Source organism: Molossus molossus, unplaced genomic scaffold, assembly GCF_014108415.1.
Source record: "Molossus molossus isolate mMolMol1 unplaced genomic scaffold, mMolMol1.p scaffold_m16_p_5, whole genome shotgun sequence".
NCBI lineage: Eukaryota > Metazoa > Chordata > Mammalia > Chiroptera > Molossidae > Molossus > Molossus molossus.
Window position 1 is genome coordinate 25,378,992 of NW_023425388.1, and position 18,694 is coordinate 25,397,685.

The window sequence follows — 18,694 nt, forward strand, 5'->3', positions numbered from 1 at the left end:
ACTTACATTCCTTTGTGAGACTTACTGTGTACACGAACTGCCAGAAGATCCTACAGCAGATCACGTGTCATAATTTGGGTTCTAAAAATATGGTCAATTTACTCATCCTAAATTCTACTAACAATAATAAAGAAAATAGCAGCTAATGTTTTTGAGCAGTTAATTAGTTGGGAGAGGGCTTACCAGGCTAAGTACTCCAATTCATTTAATTCTTACATGTCCCTAAGAAATAGATACAAATGAGGAACCTAACCTGCCCCATATTAAGGTTGGAGGAATGAGAGTTTGCAGTCTGGCTGATTTCAGATCCCTGGCTCTTAACATGTGCTTATCATTTATCTTCCCCTGTCGTCTCCTGTGAGGGTCCGCTGTACAGTTCATGTGTCCACTCGCTCTCTTCTCTGAGGTACCTTTTACCTGACAACTGCTACAGCTAGCATTTATCAAGAGCTCACTGCGTGCCAGGCACAGTATACGTCCCCTACCTGTATTATCATCTCATATTCAGTTGATCTTCACAGGTCCCAGTGCACTGAACACTTGGCCTTGTGATCCAATTCTCTAGACACATACAACTGAAACCGAACAAGCTAATGGAATGGAGAGACCTGGAGAATCTGCACATGAGGCATGGAGGCAGTTTCTTACCTGTACAGCTGTCCAATCTCCTTTCCAGGATTCTGCTGTGTGTCCTCCTCGTCATCAGTACTACAAGATTTAGACTGTGATTTTGTGGTTTTCTGCAGGAAAAAAAATCACAGCAAACTTAATAACAAACTCACTGCATCAGGTACATCTACAACATATAGAGAATAAACTGGTCTTTAAAACACACACACACACATACACACACAAAATAACTTGGAGGGGAAAAAACTGACCAGATATTGCAGCTTGACTCAACATTAATAACAAGCATGACTATGGGCATAATTATAACATTAAAGCAAAACTGAGTATTTCATGCTCTAAAACAGACTTCTAAGCCACAAAAAAATGTAGGTCTTTCTAAGAGGACTCTATGAGGATTAGGGTCAAAGTTGTAACATCTATTTAAGTAATAATAAGGAATAGTATGTCCTCTTTATAGGAAGCCTACTATTCCTATTGACATTAAAAGACAGATTTGATTTTTTTTAAAGCTAATAGTAATTTTTTTAATGATTAACTACCATGCCTGCTTTTGATCTATATACATGCAAATAACCATCTATATCAAACTGCTCTCTTGAGGTTTTGACCCATTTTAATTTCTAGCAGCAGAATGAAATCGTTACCTACAGGATTCAGGCTGCAAGGCTGCAGGACTAATCTGGTGTCTTCTGGACAGATTAGCTGTTAGACATAAAAATCTTTCTGGAATGAGGAGGCTTCACTCCTACCGCACTGGAGATAACCCCAATATTTGGCAACACATACTTTAACCATACAAATGGGGAGGAAGCTGCAGAAAACCTCGCCACCAGAAATACACCTTCCACAAGCAAAGGTGAGACTGTTAGACAGAGTACCTTGGACATCTGGAGGATGGAGCTTTAAAAAAGGAAAGGGACTCCAACCTCACATTGCCATTAGACCTTTCAGATTGTTTCATACTCAACAAATGAAAAATCAGCTACACTGTTCGCATACACACACTCAACTCTATTGCACTCACAGTGAGGCATCAGTTTAGTCTAGAACCTTCTCGGGTGTTTTTTATGACTCACAAACCTCTGTGTGCATGGCGTGGGAACCCTAAACTCTGATGATCTCACGTGCCAGTTTGGCTTCTCACCAAGATGGCAAGCTGGCTCTCCTCTCCAGCTTCCTATTGTGTTTCTTAAAAGGGCAGGACAATTTAAAGGATTATTATTGTTGTGGTGATTAAATGAAATGGCACAGAAAGTCATTCAGTAAGCTACATAATATTAACCTTCAATTTAAAGTACTATTAACATTTATTGAAAGAATTTATAAATAGTTTTGTGGGCATTCATTCTTATGACTTGAGGCATAATAAATTCAATTTCTATAGTAGAAGTACAGCCTAAAAGGTTTACTTTGGAAAATAATTTTAATTTAAATCAGTAGTTGTAATAAAGAACTGAAATATTCTCTAATTCTACATATAATTAGTAATTTGAGGTGTTATAATAAATCTGTCTTTCTAAAGTTCATTTTTAACATAAAATGCAAAAAGAAATAAGAAATGAATCACCAATGGTAGATAATATTTGAAAAAAATGATGTATTTTCTTTACATACAGTTTTGATACATTTTATCAGGCTTAATGTACCGTATAATTCATTTTTCATCCTACTTTTTTACTTAATGTTTTGCATGATGAGCTCTTTAGAGTGATCACCTTTTAGTGGCTGCATAATTATCCATTATGTGAATGAATCATGGTTCACTTACGTCGTCTTTGTGGGTGAACATGTGGTTGTTTTCAGTTTTTTGTTATAATGACTATTTTTTGAGCATTTTAATAAATTATCCTATTGATGGGACAGGAAATTCCAGATATAATATTCCTTAAAATACAAGAAATGGCCTTATAGAAACCTCATGCACAAAGTTCACTATCTAATAAGTGATTGTTTACATAATCTTTTTATTGAGGAGTAACATACATTTAGGAAAGTACCATAAATTATAAGCACACAGTACAATGACTTTACACAAAACAAAACCACCAAATGAGACAACGGAGTATTACCTACTCCTCAAAGCCTTATGATCCTTCCCCTCAGTCACTGCCTTCTTCCCAAACATAACTACTAGTCTGATTTTACCCTATAGATTTGGTTTTGCCTGTTTTTTAACTTCATAAAAATGGAATCAAACTGTATGTATTCTTTCAGGCCTGGCTTCTTTTGTTCAATGTCATGTTTATAAAGATCATATTATTGTATACAGTTGCAATTTTCTCTTTGCTGATAAATATTCCCTTATGTGAATACACCATATTTTTACTCATTCTATTATTGATGAACATTGGAACTAGTTCCTATTTGTACTATAGCAGTGTATGAGAGTTTAATTTGCTCAACGTCCTCACTATGACGAGGTGTTGTCAGTGTTTTTATTTTTGCTAGTGTGGTGGGTGTGCATGGAACTTCATTGCCATCTTAATTTGCATTTCCCACAGGACTGATAAGGGTGAGTACCTTTTCCAAGTTAGCCATTTCAATTTTTTTTGTGTGTGTGTGAAGTGCTGTTTAAGTCTTTTGCTCAATTTTTAAAAAAATTTAGAGTACCTGTCTTTTATTGATTTGTCAGAATACAAGACCTTTGTTGGATATATGTATTGAAAATGTTCTTTCACAGTATGCTACTTGTGTTTTGATATTTTTGTTGAACAGCAATTTCTAAATTTTAGAGTAGTTTGATTATCAACCTTTTCCTTTTCTGGGGTCCTATTTGAGCAATCTTCAGATATTCCAAAGTCATGATGATATTCTCCTGTTACCTTCCAGTCTTAATTTAACTTCATTGAATTACACACATATATCGATCTTAATTCATACCTTATGTTTTCCGAAGTTGGTCATGAGGGATCGTCCATGTGATTTCTTTCCACTTTCCTTCACATCTGTATGCTGAGAAAATAAAACATAATATAACTGTTTTTCTTCTTCACTTTTATTTTTTCCTTAGTTCTGATTAAATGGCAGGCAAACACTCGCTCTGTCTGCCTCTCGGTGAAAAGCAGGAGGTCCTGCTCACTTCCTCCTGCTCCTGCCCCCTTCACTACCCTAAAGGTGGCTGAGTCTGCCTGAAAGGGGCACCCCAGCATAGAGAGGCCCAGGTACCAGCCAGAAGCTGCCAACAGCTGCCCAAAGCTGGAGTCAAGGGCCTCTCAGTGGCCGGTCCAGTACCTGCTCACAAGGCCCTCCACAGTACAGGATGTACTCTTTCGAATGCCATCAGTGAGGATAAAATCACCTTCAGTTAAAAGTAGATTTAGCCTTGGCCGGATTGGCTCAGCAGTTAGAGCGGGGTCATGCAGGAGGCTACCAATAGATGTGTCTCTCCCACATCAATATTTCTCTCTCTCTCTCTCTCTCTCCCTCCCTCCCTCCCTCCCTTCCTTTCACTCTTTCTAAAATCAATGGGAAGATAACCTCAGGCGAGGATTAACCACTGCCCCACCCCCAGATAGATTTAATTTGGGAAAATGACCAAAAAATCATTAAGAGCCAGTTCTACTGAATAAAAAAAAAAAAATTGCATTGATTAAGTACTGTTATTTGGAATTTTAAAACATTAAATATAAATAAAACCAAAGCATATGTATAAGGTAATAAGATTGTTTATAATTAAGTAAACCAGAGCAAAGCTTATCTGCTCATTGAATAATTCCCTCTGTGGGTAGCATGAAAAGATGTATGGTAGCCTCTGTACTTTCCTCATCTGGGCTAATTTTCTAGGCTAGAGCTCTCCTTGCTCAAGTATCTCTCTCATTAGGGCAGAGAAAGGCCACTCTGCTGACAAGGTTTAGACTTTTATTCAGTTATCAGCCCTAATGATGTATATTAGGTGGTTCCCTGCTAATGACACCGTTTAGGAGAGACCAGCACAGCGGGCCATGCTCTCCCAGGACTCTGCTCAACCGAGAAGAAACAGAGAGAACCACATACATGGAAAAAACGTGGGTAAGTAAAACTACTTATAATCAAAAGGACAGGGAGGGCATCTACATATATCTATGGAGACGAATCAGAAATGCCATTTTGGGTGGGGACTGGGGAAGACTGAAAAGTAGTTGGAGAAAGAGGCAGTTCAAAAAGTACTAGAGGGGTAGGGGTTTAAAGGGTAGTTTTAGTTGACTGTTTATGTACATATATTGACTACCTTTGAAGATCTATTAAAGCTGACCATTACCTGTCCAAAAAGGCTGAAATTAAGAAGGTAGCCAGATGTGGTCATAGAAGTAACAGTGCTCTCCAAGTTAGGAGACCCAGTTCTGCCACCAAGTAGCTACATGTCCTTTGGCAAACCCCTTCTCCTGACCTCAGTTTTCTTAGCTGTGAAATAGGGGAGGAACGGACCCATTAACTCCTGAGTTCCTTTCTACTTCTAATAGCCCATCTATTGGTATGGGGATTTTTATTGTGCAAAATGGGACCCATTTAAGAGTGAAATTGGGTACTTTTAATAATAACACTAGAATAATAGGTATAAAACAGGGCTGTCCCATGGAAATTGAGGTAAATGATCATCCTATTTAGTAGACACCTGCTATACCCTGAGGACTAAGCTAAATACATTACACATATTCTCATTTAATATATACAACCGTCTTTGCAGAGAAGTATGATTAAAATCCCAATTTTACAGATAAAAAATCTGAAATATAGTGACGTTAAAGAATATGTCCAAAGTTTACAAAGCTAGTTAACAGGAGTTCGGTGTGGCTCTGTCTCCTTGCTGGCTCGCTCCCCTTCCACTCCCTCTTTATATAGGAGTGTAATATAAAATATCTCTCTCCCAAATGATTCACTCAACTATTTATGAAGGTCATCCCAAATCCCAAGCACTAGACAAGCTCGCACAAAAATGGTTATCAAGAATGACATGGTTCCTGTCTTCAGTTTACAGTCCAGTTTGGTAGACAGACATTGAACAAGTAATTGCAAATGTGCTTTTAAAACTTCCGAAAAGAAAAGATAAACTAGGCTACTGTGGGCAATTTAAAGGGGATAGCTAACCAAATGCAGCCGTCAAAGCAGGACTCATTTAAGACATCACATTGAAGATGGAGTTGAAAGACTAAGGACTTAGAACAAATGTAGGAATGGAGTGTTCCAGGTAGAGGCAACATAATGTGAGGAAGACCACGGCATAAACAGTCATGGCTGGCGTGACAACTGTGGGAGGTGGCATGACAGGGAAAATGCGGAGATCTGAGACTGGAGAGGTAGGCAAGGATGCAACGAAGCAGGTCCCTGAAGAGCCCAGTCAGAACGTACATAATATATCCCAAGCATCATGGGAAGCCACCACCAAAGAATTTTGAACAATAGAGTAACATGATCAGATTTGCACTTTTAAAGAATCATGCTGAATTCAGAGTGGAAATTAGGTTGAAGAAGGGCAAGAGAAGTCTAGGTAAGAGCTGACATTGGCCTAGATTGGGACACAGCCATGAAGAAGAAGAGACGTGGACAGATGGGAGACACATTCCAGAAGCACAGTCAACAGGGCATGGAGGCTGGTTGAGGCAGAGACAGGAGGCTGCAGTAGTAGCGCTGGGCTCGAGCCTCTCTGCCCACCTGAGCATGCAGAGGACCAGTCCAGGGGTGCTGGGCGTTTTCCTGTCGTTTTCACCCCTGCCCATTCAACTTTTTAACTATTTCTCACATCATTTTGCAGTAGAAGGTTTTTAATTCTCAAGCAATACGAAGATAGAAATGGCAGCAACTGGAGAAGCATTCTACAAATGACAAATGATCAGAAACAATGTATGACATGCTTTCTTTTTCCTGCCAAAGGATAAGTGCAAGAGGGAGTCGTATACCTGCTTCAGGTGTGCATTTAAGCCTTCATGCGTGGCCTTCAGTAGTGCCCTCACTGTGAAACTATCAGGTTCTTCTTTGTCTCGAATTTGAGATTCTTTTAACAGTGACTCCAGTTTTTTTCTTATGAAAGATTCCACCTGGTGCTCAGTGGTCCCGTTATTCTGCAAAGAATTAAGCAATGGAAATGATTTCCCTCAAGAAACACAGAATCAATTAGAGCACAGCCTTTATTCAAGCCAACATTGCTTTCCTAATTTGATTCTCTATCAATTAACTATAATAAGTTAACCTCATTGCACCATTTTGGTCCCCACCCCCCAACCAATCCCATTAAATAACAATTATTATGACTGCATTCAACCCTCAAGAACCTTATAAAATCTTATTGTCATTTTCATTTCAGAGATGCAGAATCTGATGCTAAGAGAAATTAAATAAGGTGCTTAAGGTTACAGAGCTAGCAAGTAATTGATGCAGGATTCAAATGCAGGGCTCCCACACCCTGCCCACTGTGCTACTGTATGCTTTCAATAGAGAGAAGGCCAGGGAGAATTTTTGGAGACTAAGTTTTCTATATCCACATAGAAAATTTTGAGCAAAAATATGCTATTTAAAACACATCCCTTTCTTCACTGAAGGGGAAAGAATGCTATGGAAATGTCTGCATGGTAATTAAGATTTCAACGGTGATAAAGAAAAGGGCTTTCCTGCCATCCACAGTTCTAGCAAAGGTTCTCCATTAGTCAAGCATGTTCTAGAAACACATGGCTAGATTAGTTTTCCTAAAGCAGAAATTCATAAAGGAGGGTAGTGACAGAGAAAGCGGGACACATAGTTTGGGACCAGGTAGTAGAGGCACTTGAAAGCAAGAGGTGTAGAGGCACTGAGAATTTCTGGGTAGACAAGTTCTTGAATTGTATTTTAGAGAAACTTAAAGGCAGTGTGTGCAGAGAGAGGAAAGGTGCCTGCAGATGAGAAGCCAGACACCTCGGTCCCCCTACAAGCACTGAGAGCCTAGGCCAGTGTGCTGGTGGGCGACTGAATAAAGAGGAAGTTTGAGAGCAAAATTCATTTTGCAAAAAACAGAAACATATCCACCTGCTATACACCATGTGAGAAGCTGTAATAAGGCACAACCCCACCGAATCCTCGGTGTCATGGAGACAGACAGCCCCATCAGTGGATCATTACAGAAGCAGATGCAAGGCGAGTGACAGATGGGAGGGATATCACGGGCACACAGAGGCGGGAAATGTCAGAGACTTGGAAATGCGGGAGAGACTTCCAGGAGCAGAGGACACCAGGATCAAGCCATAAAAGATGAGTGTATTAGTTTCCTGTGGCTGCTGTAACAAACTACCACAAAGCTGCTTGTTCAAAACAACAGAAAATTACCCTCTTACAGTTCTAAAGGCCTGAAGTAAAATCAAGATGTCAGCAGGGATACACTCCCTCCGAAAGGCTCTACCCCCCTGCCTCCTTCAGTTTAGGGTGGCTCCAGGCATTTCCTGGCTTGCAGAATAACTCCCGTGTCTGCCCGTCTTCACATGGCCTTCTCCTGCATGTCCCCCACTCCTGTCTGTGTCTTCTCTTCTTATGAGGTCACTTGACATAAGATTTTTAAGATCCATTCAGTCGATCTGAGATCCTTAATTACACCTGCAAAGACCCTTTTCCCTAATAAGATCATATTCACAGGTACCAGGGGGTAGTATTAGACTAATACTTTGGTGGCAACAAATCAAACAACTACAATGAATAAGAGTTGATAATATGGTGGAGAAGGGTGACAGCTTCCAACACAAGCAAAAGCGTGAGGAAAACAATATCCAGTAGAACCAGTAACCATATGAACATGAAGAAAAGAGCACAGCGAAACACAGAAAAAGCAACTCTGCTGTGCTAAGGCGCACAAAGCACTCTCATTCAACAATATTTCATTTGAGCTGCCCAGTACCCTTGAAGGTAGCGCTAGGATTCGACAAATTCTACTCATAATGATACAGAGGCAGAAAGATTCAACTTTTCCAAACACACGTGCCTATAAAGTGGCTGAATTGGGACTTGAACCTAAGACTTTCAATAAGAAATTATGCCTATTTCACCATATAGTGCTGCAGTCATCCCTTTCATGCAGTTACAAATAAAGATAAATTCTTGGTTCAGGTTAATCATGAGCAGGCTCATGTTTTAAACAAGCATCATTCCTATATGACACCTGGGAAATGTATGGCCACTGTCCCTCCATGGAGAAGAGTAGGCTTCACTCAAGGTCAGAAGAAAACCCAAGAAAAGAACTTCAGGAAGCAAACTCAAAATGCATTAGATCAAATAGCCCAGAGTCCGGCAGGGAGCACGCTTGTTAGGAAGACAAAGAGAGAAAGCACGTAAGAGCACCCAGTGTGACCAGGTCACACAGAATGCCCCAAATACGCGTCCCTTCCTTCCCTGGCTCAGGGCGCACAGAGTGGGAGAAAGTGAGGAGATGAACCATGGCCGTTACGCCCAGATACTTTCCATGTCTGCGCAGCAAGGCTAACTATGCAAAGCCAGGGCACTGGGGGTGGTGAAATAATGAATGCTTAATCCAAAGGCTATCATTATTCACTTCACAGCCTCCAACCACTGGGAATTGTTGAAGGAATGATATTTCTGCCTGTTGATCTTTCTTTTTCCTTTGTGATTTACAGCACAAGAAAATTAGCAACCATGGAGAAACTAATGAAAGTGTGGCTGAGATTTCATTACTAGATTCCCATTCAGTCCTGGAACCCAACAGCACTGCGGAAAGGAAGCTGAGATAGATGTATGACCTCGCAACCTGTCGGCCATCGTACAGTTGCACCAGGGACCACAGCTGAACAGCAACGTGTGTCTTGCTCTTTTGTTCCCTGAGTCAGTGAGAGGGGAAGGATGTGGCAGCAGCAGGGAGGGACAGGGGAAGGCAGCCCTTTTGTATGGTCAGAAGTAGTTTCCACAGGAGAAGTAATCACCATTCCCAATTCCTTTTCTGAGAAGTACGTATGATCTAGGAATATCTACTACAAATAAACAAATCAAACACATTCTTTTTTTGACTCCCACATGAAATAAATGGGGTACTGAAAAAGGGAAGGGCTGCCCAGGAGCTTGGCCACTGCTCAAGGCTGGGAAGTAGCGAGAAAAAGGGAGCGACTGGAATGGAGGGGGCTGACCCTTACAGGGGGACCCTCTCACACAGTGGCTCTCTGCCTGCAGTGAACATTGGAATCATCGGAGGAGTGTTCCTAAACCCCAGGCCACACCCAGACTATTTATGTGGGCATCTCTGGGCTGGGAACTTGCACTGGGATTTTTTAAAGCTCCCCTGTCATTCCAAAGGTACAACCAAAACGGAAGATCTTTGCTTTCACCCAAACAAACAAAATACTGGACTATCTCGCCATCCCCAAATGTCTTTCTGCTCTCTGGGCCGGAGTCTGGAGGCAGGAAGAGGAATACCATAGCCGTGCTTCGTGAGTGCACTATAGCTTTCCAAGCCCGCAACCTGAAAGACGGGCTGAACAGCAGCAGCTACTCAGCCGTGTCCTCCAGGCCTCCACTGTTTCCTGCCTGCTCCTTTACTCCGTTAAAACACTTTTTTCTGTCCAAGTCCAGTTGAGAACCTACTCTAGCGATAATCAAGCTGCTACTGTCATTCTTGTTACTGATGATATCTAGCATTTACTGAGCACAAATCATTTGTCGGCATTTTTCTGAGTTCTTTACAGGGTATAAACTTAGCCCTCATTTTAAACTTAAATAATTATTTCATTCTCTTAGTACATAAAGAGTCAAATTTTGAAACCAGGCAGCGGATGAGAGTGATTTGTATTTCCAACAGGAAGAAATCACTTATTCTTACAATAATAGAGCCCATTGGTTTGATTGGCTCTCAGTAAAATGCTTTCAAATAGCAACCGCTCTTTAAATAGCACAGATCCTCAGGAAGATCAGGAGAGAATTTTGGACTGCAGGATTCTCAAGATTTGAGTGCTTGTCACAGGATGTACGTGTGCAATGTCATGGGAGACCCCTAGGACTGTAGACCTGCTCCTTCTCCAGCCCAGATGTCTGTGTCAGACAGGAGAGGATTCTACTACCACAGTTCAAAGCCAGCTGGGACAGCCACTTTCCAGGAGTGTGAGTGCAACCTATAAAACAGGCAGGCAGGCAGAGCGAGCCGCAATAACGTTCTAAATGGTATGAAGATGGCCATCTAGAAAAAGACAATAAAGAAACTCAGGTCTAGAGAGATAATGAGCTTCACAAGGTCATACAGTTAGCAAGTGGTTGAGCCAGTTTTGAACCCAGGCAGTCTGGCCACAGAGCCTGTGTGTTTAACAGTCGACAGTCTCTCTCTAATCTGCTCTGGGTGTTCCAGCCCACTCTGAGTTCTCTTCCCTATGAATTCACATTTACCAACTCAAAACCAAATGACCAAACTGTTCAAGTTTTAATTCATTATTTGATCCCAATGTGATTGTGCCTCTACAGCTAGATGAACTCCCCCCAAAAAACATGACTTTGATGGGTCACACAATTACAGTCACCCGAGATCAAGGATGACCCATGCATTTTTCCATATCTGAATTAATCACATTGAAATGAAATATGTTGTAGTTCTAAGAATCTTCTAGAAAAGCTTCCTGTGATCCTACTTATGTAACATAAAATGAGGAAGTTTTTAAAATAAAAATAAAGATTTCCTTAATTAACCCAAACTCTAATAAATGATAGAATATAGTAGTTAATTCTGGAAAGTTGGTGTAGCCCTGTTCTTGACAAGTCACTTCATCCCTCAAACTATATTTTTCTAAACTGTGAAGTTATGGTTTCTACCCCAACCCCATGGTTATGAGGATAAAATGAAGTACTATAAGTAAAGTCCTTAGCACACTGCTTATGCTTAGTGAGAGCTCAATAAATGTTAGGTATTTAAAAGCTGGTTTGGGCTTATGTATAAAAAAATAACAGTACAATGTCAAAAAAGTAGCAAATGGAAATGTTTTTATAGAGCTGTTGGGCATACAGTTTTAAATCTTATTAGAGCAAATATTCTTTCTATTCTTCTGGTATGTGCCCCTCGCAGGAAACGAACCCGGGACTCTCCGGTCTGCAGGCCAACGCTCCAGCCGCTGAGCCAAACCAGTCAGGGCCAAACATTCTTTCTATATTTAACTAACAAAAAGCAAAATACAGTCCAAAATGAATGCAGGTCTGGGTATGTACATCTGCACATACATGTGGGTTTCTACATGTCACTGTACATTCATGTTTTAAAGCCTCTCACTGATCCAATGATAAAAGACATAAAAAAAGAAAAAGCTATAACCTGGGTCAAAAATAAAGAAACTCACTGCAGATCATAAATGAAACTGAGATCCACATTCAAAGCAGATAGAGATGGCCAAGAATCTATGTCTCATAGTACCCCAGAGACAACAGGTGTCCCCATGCTGTGGAAGATCACAGCTGGTCTCACGATGTGAAACCAATGTGGTGAAGAAAACTGGAGAAGGGTCCTTGCTTATAACAGAAAGCATTAAAGAAAAACTACTGTGTAGAAGATGTAAAATTTAGTATAAAAGAGGCAGGAGTAAGAAGACAACCAAATTGGCGGTTGCTTGGTGGTTAGAGCGGTGATGCCTTCAACATCTCCAGCGGCAGAGAGGACCAAACCATCACTAGGAGGTCTGGTTAGAAATGTGGGGCATGCAACCGCAGGGGTTTTCGGGAGGAAGAATCTTCGAACCACCAGATAAGAAGGGTGAATATAGAATGAAAGAGGATGAAAGGGAAATGCCAGTCAAAATAAAACCTTTAACCCAATATCCTAAAACCAGTGAGGAAAAGTAATGCTAAGACAGAGTGGCAAAAACATTAACACATAGAACAGGTATTCACTCTTTCATTTTATTTTTATTTTTATTTTTATTTTTAATCCTCACCCGAGGACTTTTTTTTGCATTTATCTTCAGATACAGCAGGAGGGAGAGAGGGAGGAAGAGAGAGAGAGAAACATTGACGTGAGAGAGACATATCGAGTGGTTGCCACCCACATGATCCCAACTGGGGCCAGGGACAAATTGCAACTGAGGTACCTGCCCTTAGCAGGAACCAAACCTGGGACTCTCTGGTCTGCAGGCCAACGCTCTAACCACTGAGCCCAACCGGCCAGGGCTCACTCTTTCGTTTTAATATTAGTGAGTTTTGATGCTCAAAGATATTAAGAAATAGCTCCATAACAAACAAACAAACAAAAAACCCCAAGAAACTAAAAGCCAAATAATGAAATAAGAACAAATGTCTATGAAAAAGAACCAATAATAAATTTTGTAAATAAAGAGTCTAGTACTGAAATGAAAAGAAAAATAGCTGGAATAAACCCTAGACAAGACAAAGCCAAAGAGATAATAAACAAATTGAAAAATAATATTGTAAGTGGTACTCAGAAGTCAGCAGAGAGACTTAAAATATAGATATTAAAGAATAAATAAGAGATATGGAGAACGGACTGACAGATTCCAACATAAGTCTAAGAGGACTTCCATAGAAATAAGACTGAAGAAGCTGCGTAGAAACAACATTCAATAAAAATACTGTTGATTTCCAAAATGAAAGAAAATATTAGCTTTTTCATAGGAGATGAATATTGAGTGCTAAGAAAATAACTAAATAAACCCACTCCTAGTCATTTAATAATGAAAGTACAGTGCAGTGAGGATAGAAAGAAAAGACAGATTACCAACAAGGAAAATTAGACTGATAGGAGACTTCTCCTCCACAATTGTAGCTCCTGAAAGACAATACCTTTGAAATGCCAGGGAAAATATATACATATACATATATATCGTTATGTGCTGTTTAATAATGGGGATACATTTTGAGAAATGTGCTGTTAGGAGATTTCGTCGTTGTGCACACATCACAGAGTACACATATGCAAACCTGGATGATAGAGCCTTCTACACCTCGGGGCTCCATGGTATAGTCACTGCTGCTAGGCTACAAGCCTGTACAGCACATTACTGTTCAAATCAACATAAGATTAAATTTAGCACAAGAGAAAATGATGCAATCAAGAGACACACTGAACACGAGATGTTTGAGGCTACTTCCAGTGTAACACGGCAGACACTTTTACAGTAAACTTTTTTTCACAAGTAGAAAAAATACAGTCTAAAATAATGATAAAAAGGATAGTATACCTAAAGCAGCAACACAGTCATTTATTATCATCAAGTAGTATATGCCGTACATGGTTGTATGCGCGATACTTTTACAAGATGGGCAGCACACAAAGCTTGTTTACACCAGCATTACAAACACGTGAGTGACGTGTTGTGCTGTGACGTCACCAAAGCTATGACATCACTAGGCGATAGGAATTTCTCAGCTCCATTATAATCTTAAGGAAACTTTGGCATATATGTGGTCCGTGGTTGACCAAAATATCATCACTCGGTGCATGACTATAATATACACTGTGTTAGACCTGAAATGTCCGTTACCTTTACTCTTCAGCCAGATGGCAGAAGTGATTCAGGTACTAGAAACTCCCAGAATCTTCCAGGGATCTTTCTGGTCACCTTGTCTATTCCCCACCCCTCGTTGCCAGGATGCCAAGAGCAAGTCCACCATATGGGCATCTAGTCTTCTGAGTGAACACTTTCGGCAGCAAGACCTCACAACCTCCTGAGGTAACTCATCCCTTCTGTGAGCTCTGACAACTCTTAAACCCACATGATCCATAAACCTTCAAATGGCTCATTCAAATCACTTAGGAGAAAAGATGAGTTTGTGGCTAAGGGAGTGCGGAGAGAGGAAAACCATGGCTATGTTTAGTGAGACACACACAGAGGCTGAATAATGGTTTGGGAGCATTAGTATAATTCAGAAAGTTGTTGCATGCTACCTTGCTAGGACTCATTTAAAACTGGTTGGAAGGCTTGGTGTTTTGGGGATGAGTTTCACATAGAATTTTAGAAGAGGGGAAAAATCAGTGAAGCTGAAACGCAAGGGTGGGAAGTCTATAAGGCACTTGGACATTAGACGACCCCATAAAGATAAATAATGGTGAGCTGTTCTCACTGAATCATATCTGATCATTATACTGTGTTGAAAGGAAACTGTTCGCTGTGTCTTTGAGCTGCATGATTCTTGGATCATTGAACACACTGGCTTTTACCTTGTGGCTTAAACATCTTGAGCCAGATTTTCTCTATGGCTGAAGCCATAAAACAGTAGGAAGCAGAAGCTTAAAGGACTCACTTAATTCAACAACAGAAAGCATTTATTACATGAGAAATAAGCTTTCTGTGCAGTTTGAATCCCTTAGCAATAGCAATAGACTGGCAGGAGTAAGAAGACCTGCCTGAGCGCTCTACTTCTAACACGAGGGTAACGCTGGGCAACCTTTCATCTGCTGTTCCCTCGCATGAACATTCTTCCCCAGGTAACAGCATGGCAAACACCTCACTCCTTCAGGTCTCTACTCCCATGTTACCTGCTCCGTGAGACCTTTCCTGCCCACCCCATTTAAAGCTTCAATAGACCCTGCACACACACACTTTCTCCACTTTTTCCCTCACCTTTTCCCCTTAGCACTTATCACTGCCTAGCACACTATAGATGTTCCCTATTTGTTTTAATTCTCGTCTATTCTCCCCTTCTCTTGATAATGGATAAACTCCCCAAAGGCAACAAATTTTGTCTGCTTTTTCACTGATATATTGCTCCAATTTCTATAACACGATGGTGGCATCTCCAATAGGAGATGCTGAATAAAAATAGGTTGAATTTGCAAATGAATCTTGTATAAGCCTCATGAGAGTTAATATTCCAGTGTTCATGAATACTAAGCTAAAATATTTATTGCAATAATTCAGATATAATTTATAAATCTAACCCCATTCTGTTGAGCTGCAACTGAGATTAAGAACTTTTTCGAAGGTTTCACATAAGTTATGCACAGGCTGTCCTCTTTTGCAGAAATGTGATCAGGCATTTGGTGTAAGATCAGGCAATTTACATTTGACATTCAGAAAATGCATCTGAGCCCTCTACTAACAATAGGACTATAAATTGACTGATTACAGGATAACACTTTGTCTTTTTAAAGACAACATTCTCTTAGAAGAACTCAAAAATAGAGAAAAAAGATTTAGAAAAGTGGAGTAAACACTAAAGATTTCCACTAGAATGTTGATTTCTTTCTTTCTTTATTTTTTTTCCAGAAAGTCTAATAAAAACACACTTGTAGCCCTGGCCAGTTTGGCTCAGCACTTGGAGCATCGACCTGCAGTCCAGAGAGACCAGGTTCGGTTCCTGCTAGGGGCATGCACCTCGGTTGTGGTTTGTCCCTGGCCCTGGTTGGGTCATGTGGGAGGCAGCCACTCCATGTGTCCCTTTCACGTCAATGTTTCTCTCTCTCTCTCTCTTCCCCTCTCTCCCTCCCACTCTATTTGAATAAAAAATGGAAAAATGTCCTCAGGTGAGGTTAAAAAAAACAACACACTTGTGCCCTGGCCGGTTTGGCTCAGCAGTGGGAGCGTCGGCCTGCGGTCCAGAGAGACCCGGGTTCGGTTCCCGCTAAGGGCAAGTACCTTGGTTGCAGTTTGTCCCCAGCCCTGGTTGGTCGTGCGGGTGGCAGCCACTCGATGTGTCCCTTCACATCGATGTTTCTCTCCCTCTCTCTCTCTCTCTCTCTCTCTCTCCCTCTCTCCCTCCCTCCCTCCTGCTCTATCTGAACAAAAAATGGAAAAATGTCCTCGGGTGAGGAAAAAAAAACACTTGTAAAATTTCACAATTAAGGTGCTTTCCACCTTCATTTAGGCCCAAACCAAAGAATCTAAATAAAATCTCATGATATTTTTATGAATCATGCTTGAAACTATTTACCTGTATGGGCTCTTAAAAACCAACTAAGAGACTTTGAAGAGAAGAGGAACTTAGTTGGATATTTTTTTAGATGAAGTTACTGAACCTTTTCTATAAAACTATATTTAGCTAATTTAATGTTATAATTACAGATATTTAGCTTAGAATGTAAGAAGGCTCGCTGACATTAAAGAAAAAATTATATAAGTGGGTGGTTTTGGAAACCAAGCAACTTGGGTTTTACTCAGAGCAAAAAATGACTACATTGTGATAGTAGTTAAATTTCCACCATCACTTTTACTAAAACCAGCATTCCCTAAACTTGTCACTTAGTCAAACCTCTCTGTTCTGTTTTCAAATGACAGACTACTCAGAGGCTAGCAACCAAGAGATCCTGGAAACAAGATGAAAGGCAATAAAAATAAGAGACAAAATTCTGGTTTATAAAACAAAGCTGCTAGCCTGACTAGTGTGGCTGAGAGGTTGAGCATGGACCCATTCACCAAGAGGTCGCCGGTTTGATTCCCAGTCAGGGCACATGCTCAGGTTGTGGGCCCGATCCCCAGTGGGAGGGCATGCAGGAGGCGGCCAATCGATGTTCTCGCTTATCAATGTTTCTCTCTCTCTCTCCCTCTCCCTTCCTCTCTCTCTAAAAATCAATTAAAAAATTATTTTTAATAAATAAAACACAGCTTCTATATTACCTATAATCACAAGTAATTAATCTCAATATAGTAAATTTCTGGAAGAGCAAAAAAGGAACTATTTAAAATATTAAGTATATTTTCACTTATGTAAATCTATTTAGATTAATTTTCTATAACTATAGCCCCATTAGTTAGTGGTAGAAAATCGAGACAAGATAAACTACCAAAAGGCAAGAGACTGTGACTTTTCCTTTTCACTTCAAGCTGAATCTTTTAAAATGTATTAAACCCAAGAAAGAAGTGTCTACTGAGACTTCAGCAGTCATTAAGCAATTGTCACCTTTCAAAATGATGTGGCTCCCTTTGGTACCTATAAGAAGGTAGCACAGATACTATTATCTAGAAGAAAGTAGACTGTTTCTACCAATGTAATAAATGAATTCGTGGCAATGATACAGATAAGAAGAATTTATACAAAATTTCTCTGTTTTGTTGAGGGCAAAATAATAGTCCTGATATCTAGAGGAATACCACTTTTCTACATAAATGAAACTGTAAACCCTATTACAAACTAACATGAGCAAATGCTACTTTCTGGTAGTCATGCAATCCTGACAATCACATGAGTGGTAGAAGATGAAGATGGCAGGGGCGAGGTCAAAAATTCCTAGTCCCCCTAGTACCCCAGGGAGGGGTACCTCTTTAAGCCTTACATTTCTCCCAGGCTTGCATTTCCTTTGGATGACCTGGCTGAATGGTGCTTTTCTAGAAAGGTAGCACCACACAGGTAACAAATTATTTCATGCCATTTTATTTAAGATGTGGCAAATTAGACAGCAAGCCAAGAGTCTTGGAAATCCTTTAGCCCACAGTCCATTTTCTTAGTGTGGGGATGGCATCCCAGAGCAGCGGCCCGCGGCCCAGCCTTGACAGGCAGCATGGCGGGGCTGCTAGCAGGTAGCAGAGAGACAATACTAACGTCAGTTTATTTCAACAAAGACAGTGACATTTCTAACCACAATTTGAGTGTTGCCCAAGTTGTAATAGCAGGGGAGTTGTCTCTAGAGACAGGGTCAGATGAGTTAATCATTAACATTCTATCCAACTCGAAGACACAAGAATCCTTGACTCCTGCACTCAATGAACATTTCAGTGTCTGTGTGCAAGGACACAAAGTGACTTTCAACAAATATCCTTTTTTATCCAAATACATCCTTATATTTGTGAGGATTCCAACATAGTTGCTATTTTTACTACAGCACATGAAGGGTTAAAATGATGGCCAACTCTGTTACTTACGTAATGGAGTTTGAACTTGCACTCATCTTCGATTTCATCTGCACTGTCTTCATCGGAAACATCCCCTTCCTCTGCATCATCTCCAAGGTGATAAGGCAACTTCTTACCCTGAAACGGAACAAAACACTTGATTTAAAAATGAAAATAAATTCATAAGAGTCAAAAGATGGAAGCAATTCAAGTGTTCACCAATAGTAGGTAAACAAAATGTGCTCTGTGCATTCAATGGCATGCTATTGAGCCAAAAAAAGGAAGAAAATCATGACACATGCTACAGCACGGATGAACCTTGAGGACATAAGTGAAATAACCATCACAGAAGACAAACTCTAAGATTCCAC

The 18,694-nt window shown here is 40.4% G+C and overlaps 1 protein-coding gene across 1 annotated transcript in view; it reads right to left on the bottom strand.

Moving 5' to 3' along the window:
* PLCH1 (phospholipase C eta 1) overlaps window positions 1–18,694 on the bottom strand; it is a 122,993-nt gene that overhangs the window by 20,772 nt on the left and 83,527 nt on the right. The window contains exons 10-13 of the mRNA XM_036243026.1: window positions 18,354–18,461; window positions 6,507–6,668; window positions 3,514–3,585; window positions 649–740 (exon numbers count right to left, since the gene is read on the bottom strand). Of these exons, the coding sequence (XP_036098919.1) occupies window positions 649–740; window positions 3,514–3,585; window positions 6,507–6,668; window positions 18,354–18,461 (434 nt within the window). The remainder of the gene's footprint in view (window positions 1–648; window positions 741–3,513; window positions 3,586–6,506; window positions 6,669–18,353; window positions 18,462–18,694) is intronic.